The sequence below is a fragment of the Kogia breviceps genome, chromosome 5 (genome assembly GCF_026419965.1).
Source record: "Kogia breviceps isolate mKogBre1 chromosome 5, mKogBre1 haplotype 1, whole genome shotgun sequence".
NCBI lineage: Eukaryota > Metazoa > Chordata > Mammalia > Artiodactyla > Physeteridae > Kogia > Kogia breviceps.
In genome coordinates, this window is record NC_081314.1 from 149,515,759 (window position 1) to 149,528,544 (window position 12,786).

General features: G+C 55.6%; 1 protein-coding gene across 16 annotated transcripts in view; it reads left to right on the plus strand.

Moving 5' to 3' along the window:
- The window catches only part of PCNT (pericentrin), a 106,895-nt gene extending 94,558 nt beyond the window's left edge, over positions 1-12,337 (plus strand). For 9 of the 16 annotated variants that reach the window (XM_067035300.1, XM_067035303.1, XM_067035299.1 and 6 more), the window contains 9 exons: positions 1,331-1,551; positions 2,294-2,396; positions 3,094-3,255; positions 5,124-5,231; positions 6,334-6,566; positions 7,980-8,134; positions 9,554-9,677; positions 11,343-11,470; positions 11,888-12,337. In XM_067035300.1, coding sequence (XP_066891401.1) covers positions 1,331-1,551; positions 2,294-2,396; positions 3,094-3,255; positions 5,124-5,231; positions 6,334-6,566; positions 7,980-8,134; positions 9,554-9,677; positions 11,343-11,470; positions 11,888-11,931 — 1,278 coding nt within the window. In that variant the 3' untranslated portion in view covers positions 11,932-12,337. The remainder of the gene's footprint in view (positions 1-1,330; positions 1,552-2,293; positions 2,397-3,093; positions 3,256-5,123; positions 5,232-6,333; positions 6,567-7,979; positions 8,135-9,553; positions 9,678-11,342; positions 11,471-11,887) is intronic. The other 7 variants (XM_067035304.1, XM_067035301.1, XM_067035305.1 and 4 more) reach the window with 7 other exon arrangements.
- The last annotated feature ends 449 nt before the right edge of the window (positions 12,338-12,786 follow it).

A 12,786-nucleotide genomic window follows, 5' to 3' on the forward strand; every position in this document is an offset into this window, starting at 1 on the left:
TGTTTTTGGTGGGGTTAAACAGCCTGGAACGCAGTTGTGTTTCATCACTAGAGATCGTGGAAGTGGAGGAATCGTTTGGGGCTGTGGCAAGAGGCCGGGGGTTCCCTGACGGAGGCGGCTAGAGTCACGGCCCTGGGTGGGCCTTGGTCACTCGGGACCCCCAGAGTGTGTTCCAGGTTTTTTGTGTGTGTCGGGGGAGAGAGGTTTCTTGTCTTTATGTGCTTCTCAAGGGGCTTCCCAAACCTTATCCAGAGTCTTCTGCCAAACCTTTTAATTTAATTTTGGGGTTTTTTTCTTTTGTTTTTCTTTATTATTTTTTGTTTGTTTTTGGTTTGTAAAAATGTAGCATGATTGCTTAAAAAAAATACAAACAAAGTGTTTCCCAAGTCAAATTAGTAACTGTCCTTCATGACGCACCTTGAAATGTATTTTTCTTTCTTAAGTATGTTGTCCTTTTGGTGTTATTTTTACTGTAGGTAGTTAACTTGATCTGGGTTATGGAGTCTCTTTCTGGCCGTAGTGGCCCAGGCCTCTGATAGTTACTTCAGGGCCAATTTCATCATTTTTAAACAAAATAACCCAGTGGGTCTCTTGGTTTTGTCACTTTCCTCATCTGGAAAATAGATCAGAAAGGACTGCAGTTTCCTGAGGAGGCTTGAGCACTGAATGGGGGTGATGCCGGGAAAGGGCGGAGGCGCTGGGTGGGAAGCCGGCCTGAGGAGTGGCTGGGCCGGACCTGTGCCCTCTCTGCCGTGCCTGGCTCCGCCCTGCCCGGCCTGGCCGTCTCTGTTTCCCTGGATGCCCCCTCCCCAGGCGTCAAGCCCTGGAGTCGGCGCCCATGCTCTCCGAGCCCCCGCTGCTCCCTGAACGTCTCAGCACGTGGAGTGGTTTCTGTGGGTGGTCTGCTGGCTCCCTGTGGAGACTCGGGTCCTGGGTGTGGGGCAGGGAGCGGCCTGGCCGGCTGGGTCCCCTGGCGTCTCCGCAGTGAAGGGCGGGGATCGCGGGCGGGGGGCACAGGGCCTCCTGAGAGCCAGGCCCGCCTTCTCGGTGTTGAGCGCCCACTCAGTGCCCGCATGCGTGCTGAGGTGGGGGGCCAGGCTCGGGCTGTGGCTCCTCCCGTCCCGGGTCCTGTTCCGGATCCCCGGGGTGGGGGGACCCTGACTCCGCATCGCGCCCGGAGCCCCCGTGTGGAGCGTGTTGGGGGTTGGTTGGTCGGTCGGGGCCCGGGGCCCGGGGCCGGGCCGGGCGGCCCCTGCACTGAGCCCCTGGCTCCGGTCTCCACCGCGGACCGTGTGTGAGGCGTGCTTCTGTTTTTCGCCGTTGCCGACAGCGGGAGTTAGAGCTGCAGCGCCAGCGGGATGAGGACAAGATCCAGCAGCTCCAGCGGACCGTGAGGGAGCTGCAGGCGAGGGGGGCCATGCGCCCCCGCCCAGAGCCAGGTTCGGAGCCCGGGCGCCCCCGGGAGCAGCAGCGGGGCCTAGAGAAGGCGCGGCAGCAGCTGCCCTGTGCTGCGGGGCTTCTGAGCAGCTTCATCAACCAGACGGTGGACAGGCGAGTCTCTCGGGACTGACCCGGCCATATGCCCAGCACCTTTGATGTGGAGGAAAATTCTGAGGGTGCGGCGTGTCTTTGATTTCGGGTTCAGGTTTTAACGAAACGGACTCTGTTTCTCATGGCACGTGTGTGGGTGCATTCGTGGGCAGTATTCTCTTGAAAGATGACGCCAGCACTGTGGTCTTTGCATTCTCGTATGACAGGAAATCCAGGTGTCTTTCCGATCGGGTCTCTCTGCGTCCCTTTGCCATTGTTCACCACCCAGAGGGTCCGGCCCGAGGCCAGCCCCCCTCCCACCCGCGTCCCCCAAGGCAGGGCTGGTGCCCGCGGGGCCGGGATGCATCTGCCTGGTCGAGGGACCGTGAGCCTGCTGTTTGGCGGGAACCAGCACTGACTTGCCCTTTTCTGAGCACGCAGAGGCCCAGACCGTACAGCTCTCCTGTCTGTAAGCGGGTTCAGGTAGTGGGGCGGCCAAGTCTTGCTTAGGGACAGCGTTTTAGTAGCCGACTCAGAGCCCCAGCAGAGAGCAGCAGGGGGGGCGGTGGACACGCCGAGGCAGCCTCCGTGGTCTGTGGTCAGTGCTCCGGGCTGGGGGCCTCTGGGCCTTCACAGACCGCCCACTTCCAGGCCCTGCCGCCTCCCGGCTGCCGCAGCCACCGCCGGCCTCCCCGGGCGCTACACGGAGTGCCTGCCGCCCGGGGCCCACACGCTCCTTCTGAGTGTCCGTGTGCTTCTCCAGGACCATCAGCGACTGGACGTCGTCAAACGAGAAGGCAGTGGCATCCTTGCTTCACACGCTGGAGACGCTCAAGTCTGAATTGGGCGCGTCCAGCTCCTGCCGGGTGAGACCAGCTTTCTTGTTCACTGAGGCCAGGCCTGCCTCCCGCCTCGGCCCGTTGCGTGGTTGGCTCAGCGCACTGTGCCTGGTGCCCCCGGGGGCGCTGGTCTGGCCCACTCTGTGGCCGACGCCCCGGCCTGTCTGCCGCTCACGCACCTGGGTTGAGGCTCTGGGCTGGAAATGAGCTGCCCGTCAGCAGCGTTGGGGGCGCTTCAGGAGTCCTGAGTGCGGCTACGAATTCCCGACAAACTTCCATGGCAGTTAGGACATCGTGATGTCTGTCGTGGAAGCAGCGTGCGGCATAGGCGGCAGAGAGCTGGCCCTGCCGGTGCCCTGTGCCCACTGGGGCCTGGAAAGAGCGCGCCTGTCCCGAGGGACCCTCAGGGATGAGCTCCTCCCGCCACCCGTGACGCCCTGCCTCTGCCGGGGGTGCCGTCGGAACAGGCAGAGGGCCGTGCTTCGTGACAGCCTTCCTCTGTCTGTGCCCGGTTCCGTGCAAAGTCTGTTTCATAGGAGAGCGGGAGGAAATGTGATCTGATGGCTTTCGCTCTCTCCTTCGAGTGCGTGGACTCGCCCAGCCCCGCGAGCTGCCCACCAACCCCAAATACGTTTAAAGTTCCAATCCCTGAAAACAGCCGACGGTAAAAGCCACGAATAGCGGCTTTTAACACGACATTTTCTGATCTTGCTTTCTCCTCAAGAAGAAAACGACGGTGGAGCTGCAGGTCCAGCTGGTGGACGTCCTGCTGAAGGACAACGAGTCCCTGAGCCGAGCGCTCGGCACGGTGACGCGGGAGAAGGCGGAGCTGTGCAGGGCCGTGTCCCGGCTGGAGAGGGCCCCGCGGGAGGGCTGCGCGCGCAGGGTACGCGTCCTGGGGCCCGGCGGCCGCGGGCTGCGCTCCATTTGCTTACGTTGTGGCGTGCGTTTTTGTATCTGGCTTCATGTGGGATGTTAATCTGGAGGGTTTTCTTCATTGTCTTTGGTCTTGCCCTTATGAAATGAGCTGGGACGTGTTCCCTCCTGTTTTCTGGAAGAGATTGCGTAGAGCTGGTATTCATTTCTTCCTTAAATCCTTGTCGAGATGCACCAGTGAGACCATCCGTGCCTAGTGTTTTCTCTTCCGGAAGGTTCTTTGTGCTGGGCTTGGTGTTTCCGGTGCTCCTGGGCAGGGTGCCCCGTCAAGGCCGGGCAGGTCCCGTTGGCAGTTACCAGAGGGCAGTGGTGTGTCCCCAAGTGGGACCTCTCTCTCCTCAGGTCTGTCCAGTTCCGCTTTGTCTGTCTGAAGCGCTGTGGGGTTAAGGGGGCTCCTGTGCTTGTGGGACCCAACCGCTGGCAGACCCGTGGCGCTGTTCCTCGTCAGGAGGGACTGTGAAGGCGCGAGAGGTGCCGCTGGCGCCCCTGGGGGCTCCTTGTTCGGAGGGCGCCTGGGGTGGGCCAAAGTACCACCACCTGCAATGCTTTGTCCTTTGCCTGGAAGGTAATGAATCAGGAGATGAACGTAATGAGCGAGCGAGAGGCGGCTGAGGGTAGACAGACTGGAGCGCCTTCCCCTCTGTGTCGGGGTGACTTCTGTTGCTCGAGTGTCTCTTCCTTCTGCTCCAGCAGGGAGGTCACCCAGCTCGGCGCCTCCCTCTTACGAGCCCTGCCCTGGGTTCGGGCAGCGCAGCCAGGCCGCCTCAGCGGCAGCTGAGCGCATGACCCCGGCAGTGCTCCGGGCCGGCCTTGGCCTCGGCTCCAGCTGGTCCTGGCTATCCGTTGTGGGCAGCAGCCTTGGCCCTCCCTGTGGGGCCCTTCGTCTGTGCGTGTGTCCTCACCAGAGCTCTGGGGTGCTCAGCACAGCGTGGTGTCCAGGCCACGCTGCCAGTGTTGGGACACGTGGCCTGCTCACGACATCCCCTCTGTGCGGTGTGGGCCCCTCCTGAGGCGTCCAGGATGTGTGGCTTGATGGCGCTTGAACAGAGCTGGGTGTCCGCGTCTGCCAGGGGCAGCGTTTCTAGGACCAGGGAGGACAGGGGTGTCTAATAGGCTTAAAGCTTTGAATTCAGGGTGATTTCTCAAATGTGAGGGTTTTGTTTTTAGTAAAAACATACCTTTTGTACAATCATACTTCAGTAAGCGGTGTGTAGTGACTACCCTTGAGTGTAATAAAATAATCGTGTGACAACCGGGACATCACTGAGAAGAGGCTGAAGAGGGACCCAGGTGGCCAGCACCTGCCCAGCCACGTCCGGAGGGAGCAGCGTGGGGGTGGCTCGGGCCTGGGAGTGCTCACCACTGTGCTCTGAGCCCCTTTTCTTTTCTTTTCTTTCTTTTCCCCTCCTTCCCTCCCTTCATTTTTTGGCTGCGTTGTGTCTTTGTTGCTGCGCGCGGGCTTTCTCTAGATGCAGCGAGCGGGGGCTCCTCTTCTTTGTGGTGCATAGGGTTCTCACTGCAGTGGCTTCTCTTGGTGCGGAGCACGGGCTCTAGGCGCACGGGCTTCAGTAGTTGCGGCACGTGGGCTCAGTAGTTGCGGCTCGCGGGCTCTAGAGTGCAGGGCCAGTAGTTGTGGCGCACGGGCTTAGTCGCTCCGCGGCATGTGGGATCTTCCCGGACCAGGGCTCAAACCCGAGTCCCCTGCACTGGCAGGTGGATTCTTAACCACTGCGCCACCAGGGAAGCCCTCAGCCACTTTTCTTGAGATGCTCTTCCGGGAGAGCAGCTGTGTAAACATGCTGTCTGTGGTCATTGCAGAGGTCGGACAGGTCTGCGTGGAAGCAGGACAGGATGATCTCGCCGGGCTCAGCACGACACCCAGACCCAGCACTGCCCACGCCAGAAGCTGGCGCCTGCAATGCCAAGGTAAGACCAAGCCCATGGGTGGTGTTAGGTGTGCAGACGCCGTCTCGTGGCTGCTCCTTACTTGTTTAAGATTTATGTTTCTAGGCAAGTTTTAGGTTCACAGCCAAATTGAGGGGAAGGTACGGAGATTTCCCGAACCCTCTGCCCCACCATCCACTTCCCCCCAGGCGGTGCGTGCGTTGCTGTCCATAGACCCACAGCGCCACGTTGTCATCACATGCGGGCCGCTCTTGGGGCCATACGTTCTGTGGGTTTGACAAGTGTAAGATGACAAGTGTCTACCACAACGGTGTCATGCAGAGCATTTTCAATACCCTAGAGATCCTCTGTGCGGCGCCCGTGGCGCTTTCTAAAATCCTGGGTTAAGGGGTGAAAGTCTTGGTGCTTGAATTACAGATGATAGTGTCCACAGTCTGGAAAAGCCTTGAGCCCACAGCTCAGTCAGCGCTTCTGATGGTGAGGCCCAAGCTCTGGGTCTCTCTGGAGGGAAAAGCCGTATTAGGATATGGACACCAGCCTCTGCCTGTGACCTCAGCTCTCCCCGACCCCCGATGCCCGCAGACCTGGGATGAGACCCCCACCTGCCCCCAGTTTGGTCCGTGCTTAGTGGTTCGATTCCTGGGCTCTCGCAGGGCTCCCCTAATGCTGGTGAAGGGTCGTCTGTGCTCTGCGTTTTGTCAGATAAACGAGATCCAACTCTGAACTGCAAGGTTGTTGCTGGTTATAGATGTCGTGCAGAGCTGACTGCTGTGATAATTTGCTGAGGAAAGAAGTCTGGTTCTTTTTATTTATATTTTATTTTTTGCGGTATACGGGCCTCTCACTGCTGTGGCCTCTCCCGTTGCGGAGCACAGGCTCCGGACGCACAGGCTCAGCGGCCATGGCTCACGGGCCCAGCCGCTCCGCGGCACGTGGGATCCTCCCGGACCGGGGCACGAACCCGTGTCCCCTGCATCGGCAGGCGGACTCTCAACCACTGCGCCACCAGGGAAGCCCAGTCTGGTTCTTTTTAAAGCACCTGGTACAAGTGTGCTATGGAGACTTGTGAGAAGGATGTCCTTGTCCTGTGGTTAAGTTTCACTGTTTTTTCTTTTTCTTTTAGATGGAAAAATTGTACCTGCATTATCTGAGAGCAGAGAGCTTTAGAAAAGCCCTGATTTATCAAAAGAAGTATCTTTTGCTATTGATTGGTGGATTCCAGGACTCTGAACAAGAAACACTCTCCATGATCGCCCACTTGGGAGTATTTCCTTCCAAGGCAGATAAGAAAGCGGTGGCAGCACGCCCTTTTACGAAATTCCGCACTGCCGTCAGGGTGGTGATCGCTGTCTTAAGGTACCGCCGAGGCACATGTCTCCTGTCTGCTTTGGGGTCGTTTAGTCTTTGAAACGCTACAGTTGTTCCCTCTTTTAAGATGAATGATATTTGAGGCCTTAAAATATGGACGACCCCTGTCTTCCAGAAACCACGTTATGTAGAACTGCACCTTCTAAGATGCAAAGGGTTTAAGGCTCTTTTTATCGTAAACCAAAGCCTTCCCCTTAATGGTGTGCTTATGATGACAGACACGTCTGATCGAGCTTAACACTGCATTTCACTTCTTTGTGTTTCAGTGTCTTATATTTCAGTCAAATTTGTGTTTCATAAAGGGCACCATGTGCACAGGAGGACACGCTGTGGGACCCCAGCGGGGAGGTACACCTGACCCCTAAGTGTCCGCCTGGCCCAGCCCAGCCCAGCTCCAGCCATTATGCATGCAGGGCTCCACTTTGGAGTACGGATGGACTCCCTGGTGTGATAGGGAATTTTGACTATTTCATCAATTAACAGTGATGAAAATCTGTTTTATTTTATAATTTTAAAATCGGCTGTATTTCTAAAAACGTTTGTCCCACTAAGAATTATGACACCGTGTCTGCTCTGGTGCCCACGGAGGTGCCTTTTCTGGGCCGCGCTCACCTCCGTCTGCGGGACCAGGCACAGCAGGGTGGGCTGGGCCCCCCTCGGCCTTTCCCTGGACCGCACCACAGAAGGCAGTGTGGGTTCCATTGCCCTCAGAGACCCAGCACCGCACACGGTCCAGCCACACACTTGCCAGGAGCCCCCAACGGGCAGAGGCCTCCCCCGGCCTCCCGGCACTTAGCGCCCTGCCTCCCTCTGAGTTCTCCGGACCACAGACTGTCCACCCACCTGCCTGTCACTCTGTCTGTCACCTGTCCGTCCATCCGTCCATCTGTTCTGTATTTTTGGAGAACATGCCCCATGCCAGGAAAGTACATCTGATGCTGGGATGGGGGGTGGAGCCCCAAACCCTGCCTCCGTCTTCCCACCAATGCGAAGTGGAGGTGCCTTCTTGGCCTTGGGTCTCAGAGGCAGCAGTGCTGTGAGGGAGCTGCTGGGGGCCGTCGAGGAGAGGGGTGTAGGGGCCCCTACACCGCTGCACCTCCCGTCACCACGTGGAGGGCGAGGGTCTCCATTTCCCCCAGCTGTCTGGGGCCCGTCAAGTGCATTAGCGACAGAAGGGAGTGCGGTGAACCAGACAGACCGCAGCTGGCGGGTCTGGGAGTGGAGGGGCAGGGTCGGGGGCCCGGGGGCCCAGGGGCGGGGGGCGGGGCCGGGAAGGTGCTGGCGGCTGCCCGGGCAGAGGGCCGCACTCTCACTCCATGGTCCCGTCACGTCTGGATCTTCTTGGTTCTTTTCACTCCTGTTTTGCTTTAGTTTTCAGTGTTTTCTATCTTTTTTTTGTAGGTTACGCTTTTTGGTTAAGAAATGGCAACAAGTAGATGGCAGAGGAGCCCTAGCACCGGGCCGAGCACCCCGCCCAGGTACCCCCCATGCCACCCCACCCATGGGCTTCTGCAGTGCCCGTCTGGTGGGAGATCACAAAGCACAACAAGAAACCGGTAATTCAGCCAGTGTGCTTGTCAGGAGGCAAAGGGTGTTTGAAGGAAAGTGGTTTTTATTTTGAGAACAAGCACAAGTTTACACAGTTAATGTTGATCAATAAAAGTGGTTCAGAGGAGCGTCATAATGACTGAAAAATACAGAAATGTATCGACCAATAGCTTATTTTCAATAAAGAGTCTTTTTTAATTCTCCCAAATGAGTGAAGTTCTACTTCACACTGTGCACGTCTCCCGGGAGCACCACTGCCTCCTCTGCCTCAGTCCCGTCCCCGTCCCGTCCCGTCTGACGGGCTGCTGCCCAGGTGTAGCCGGGCTGCCTGGGGGAGCTGCAGTGAGCAGCGCCCTTCATGGCCACCGGGCTTCCCTGGTGGTGCCAGTTCCCTTTGATTTCCATTTGTGAATCCTAACGTCTCGGAATCAGATGGCTTCGAGGTTCTTCAGGAGGTCCCCCCACACCCCCTGCCCCCCGGCTGCACCTGGTGATCGCCGGGGTTTCAGCCCTTCCCACTCGTCAGAGCTGGGTGCAGGAGACCCACCCCAGGCCCACCTGGCGCCCTGCTCCCTCCATCAGGGTGCTGAGTGCTCCTCCAGGGTGCTGCCTACACAGACACGGGGGTCAGGGTTGGCCTTGCAGGAATGAAATGCAGGTGCTCAAAACTCAGGTTTCAGACTTCCCTGGTGGCGCAGTGGTTAGGAATCCGCCTGCTGATGCAGGGGACACGGGTTCGAGCCCTGTTCTGGGAAGATCCCACGTGCCGTGGAGCAGCTGGGCCCGTGTGTCACAACTACTGAGCCTGCGCTCTAGAGCCCACGGTCCACAACTAGTGAGGCCTGCGCACCTACAACTTGTGCTGTGCAACAAGAGAAGCCACCGCAACGAGAAGCCCGCGCACCACAATGAACAGTAGCCCCCGCTCACCGCAACTAGAGAAAGCCCGCACACAGCAACAAAGACCCAACACAGCCAAATAAATACATACATTTAAAAAACAAAAAACAAAACCTCAGGTTTCTTTTAGAGATTTTTTAAATACAGTTTTTATAACGAGTACTTTTTTTTTTTTTTTTTTTTTTTTTTGCGGTACGTGGGCCTCTCACTGTTGTGGCCTCTCCCGCTGTGGAGCACAGGCTCTGGACGCACAGGCTCAGCGGCCACGGCTCACGGGCCCAGCCGCTCCGCAGCATGTGGGATCTTCCCGGACCGGGGCACGAACCCGCGTCCCCTGCATAGGCAGGCGGACTCTCAACCACTGCGCCACCAGGGAAGCCCATGATGAGTACTTTTTAAACGTTTTGAAATTGCCATGCAGACTCCTAAAAGCTTGTAAATTTAAAATTTTGGTGGATGGGCCTCCCTACTAAAATGCATTATTTTCTTTTCTTAATCCCTTCGTTGCTAAATAATTCTGGGGGAAGGATTCGTGGTGCCACGGCGGCAGCAGTCTCCACCCGACACCCGCGAATCCCCACCAACCCGGGACGTGTCTTCCAGCCACGCCAGGGGCCCTGTGCCAAAAGCGTCCCCACGCAGGAGGGAAAGGTGAGCGGTGGTGCCTCAGCTGCTTTTCCACTGCAGGGTTGTAACCGTCAGCGGGGGCCCTGTCTGCAGAGACAGGGCCAAGCGCGGAGGCGTCCCTGGGCAGATCTGTGCGGGTGCCCGGGCCCGCCTGTGATGGAAGGGCCCCCGGGCACACATGACCCCCCCCCCACACACACACACACATATGTGCAAGGCCATGGTGTTAGCTTTCCTTAGTCTTTTTCTTTGGGATTGGGGGTTTTTTGCACACGTAATGTGTTTTTATACTTACAACTTACTTGGCAATTGAGATGTTACAGTGATAATGTTAAACATCCATCAGTTATTTGGGGAAAAAACTGTTTTCAATTAAAAATATAATTAAGAGGCCTTGTGGTTACATTGTAGAATGGGATTTTGTTTAAAATTCAGGTGAAGAAAGGTTTCCCTGACGGCTGTGACTGTCACATTCTGAGCCCTGGTGTGACAAGGCTGTGTGGTGTAGCCTTAATCACCTTCATCACGGTTTGCGGCCCATTTTCCTGACTGTGAGATTTCGTATCCAAGTGCTGCTTGTGAGAGATGTGATTTCCATTTCCATTTCTCCAGACTGAAACACAAGTAATAATAATCCTATTCAAATGCTCCAATATGATTACGCGTCATTTATCTAATTCATTTGACTACGACTCCTCCAGTATTTGGAACCTACCCGTGAAGTGAATAGAAAGCTCAGTCTGTGTCTGTAGTATTTGTCATACACATGTGACGGCTCGTGCAGGCATGTCGTCTGTGCGTGCTTTCCCGGGGTTCTAAAACAAGCTCGTCAGAGCAGAACGCACCGTCCACCTCTGACATCGGACCAGCGGGGATAAAATGCTCACCTCTGCTCTCTCACCCCCTGGTCTCCGGTTGGTGATGGGACCTCCGTACGAGCTGCGTGTTAGGAGTGCAACGAACCCGGGTGTAACCGCCCTGATGGGGGAGGCCAGAGCAGTGAGCATGGGTGGCACGGCCATGCGCGAGGCTGTCCCCACTCACCCGCGTCTCTGCCGGTGGGAGCCCGCCAGCGTGCGTGCTTCCTCACAGAGACGCGCTCGGCAAGTTTGGGTCCCAGAGCGAGGCAGGAGCGCGGCAGCGTGAGTCCGTGAGGGCCCAGAAGCCCGGTTCTATGCGGGGAGGGCAGGCAGGGCATCTCGGTCTGGCTGTGGCTCCCCCATGCCCGAGTGGGTGATACCTTTGAAGGAACAGGTGGTGGCCAAGGCCTCTTTTCTGTGGGTGGCGCACAGGTAAGACGCTCCCCGCCCTGGAGAGGAGGTGGGCAGTGACGCGGGGCTGGGGGCCAGGAGGAAGGGACCCCTGTGAGGATGCTGGGCAGAGTCCGCTTGGGATGGCAGGCTCGTGTGTGAAGATTTAGTGGATTAAATAATATATAGGAGTTTTTAGTTGTCTCAATTTGGAGACATTGTAAAGAAGTTAGTTTTAAAGCTCTATGTAGCACTTCTTAAAACACCCTTACTCTTTTTCCGCTATGGTAAAGAAAAGACAGGAAGGTAACAGCCGCCTAGTTTACCTCATTTCCCACGAGTGTCTGGTCAGCAGGCCCAACTCCACTGCCCCTCCACACTGGCTGCATTCAAACCGTCTGCTGAGTTCAACTCTTTTTGTTTGTTTGTATGTTTGAAGATCCAGTCGGTCCCCGAATCCCAGATCAGAAAGATCCCTGACTGCTTCTCAAGATCCGGAACGTTCCTTGACGGAATACATTCACCATTTAGAAATGATCCAGCAAAGACTGGGAGACGTACCACCAGGTAATGAAAGTCCTCTGTCTTCTGACGTGATCTGAGTGACCCAGGAGTGTTCGGTCCTGGGAGAAGACGGCTGGGGTCCAGCTTGGTCACTCGTGTTAGTCTCAGTCCTGCTAATCAGCCGTCACTGATAGTATCAGAAGGAGGGCTGTGAGTGGAGACTCCCGGGGGTGGGTGTGAAGGACGCACAGTGTGGGGGTCACGGTGTCTCAGACTCCCAGCAACCGTGAGACCGTGTTTACAGGATGTCGTTTGTCCATCATTTCTCAACTTTCATAATGTAAACCACTGCGTATCTTAATTGCTGTTCTTATTGTTACCAAAAATAAGGTTAATTCAGTGAAAGTGTTTCGAAACTGAAATTCCTAGAAGATGTGAAGCCTTTTAACAAATTGCTTCCTCATTTCTACTTGTGTTTAGATTCTGCTTCAGAGAAGTCCTGCTGCCAGAAGAATAAACAGTGAATAAAGTCCTGTGACAATTGTATTTGAGGAAGAGGTTTGCTTTTCTGTGGAAGCTTGTGATGGTGGTGGGTGTGCTGAGTGGTGCTGAGAGGTGCTGAGCGCCAGCCCCGGTGTCGTCAGTTAGGTGCTCTCACCCTTAGGCTTTGCTGCAAAGCCAAGTGGAGTATTTTCTGTGTGATTTCAGCACATTTTAGCTTCTTACCTTGATGAGGTAGCTGTGTGCTTGTGACGGGCACCTGCCCGGTTCTCTGTGGGTCGAGCCTCCCTGCCCACCCACCAAGGGTAAGCAGAGGATGGCTTCCTGTTGTTTATTTTCTTAAAGTGTACAGCTGGAAACTTGATTTAAAACAAAAACACAAAAAAACCCAAAAAGAATAAAAGTAAAGCCCTGGTGTGTTTGTGAATAGCCCTGTGTTTGTTTGTTTGTTTTCTCCAGTCTGCTTTTATCACGGGCAAAAAAATAAAACATAGACTTAGAATTTATATTGAACTTCTGTAAGTCAGAAATTTTCAGTGGAACTTAAAGCACTAGTAAGACAAATAGCCACATGCCTATTGATTCATCTTGCTTGGTTTCTTATTTCTGTCAGATGCTGTCACCACATAATTATTTCTCATGATTGTGATCTTTGTATGTTTTACTCATGCTTGTCTGCACCTGGTGGTGGTATCTAGCCAGTGTCCTTTACCCAAACGTCTGTTTTAAAGGTATGTTTATAAGTATCTCAGTGTGTCTCTAGGACCTTTGAACATGACATTTATTCTGCTGGGCTTGGTTTTGGGTTTTTTTTGTTTGTTTTTGGTTTTGTTCTGTTTTGGTTTTGTTTTTTTGCGGTACGCGGGCCTCTCACTGTT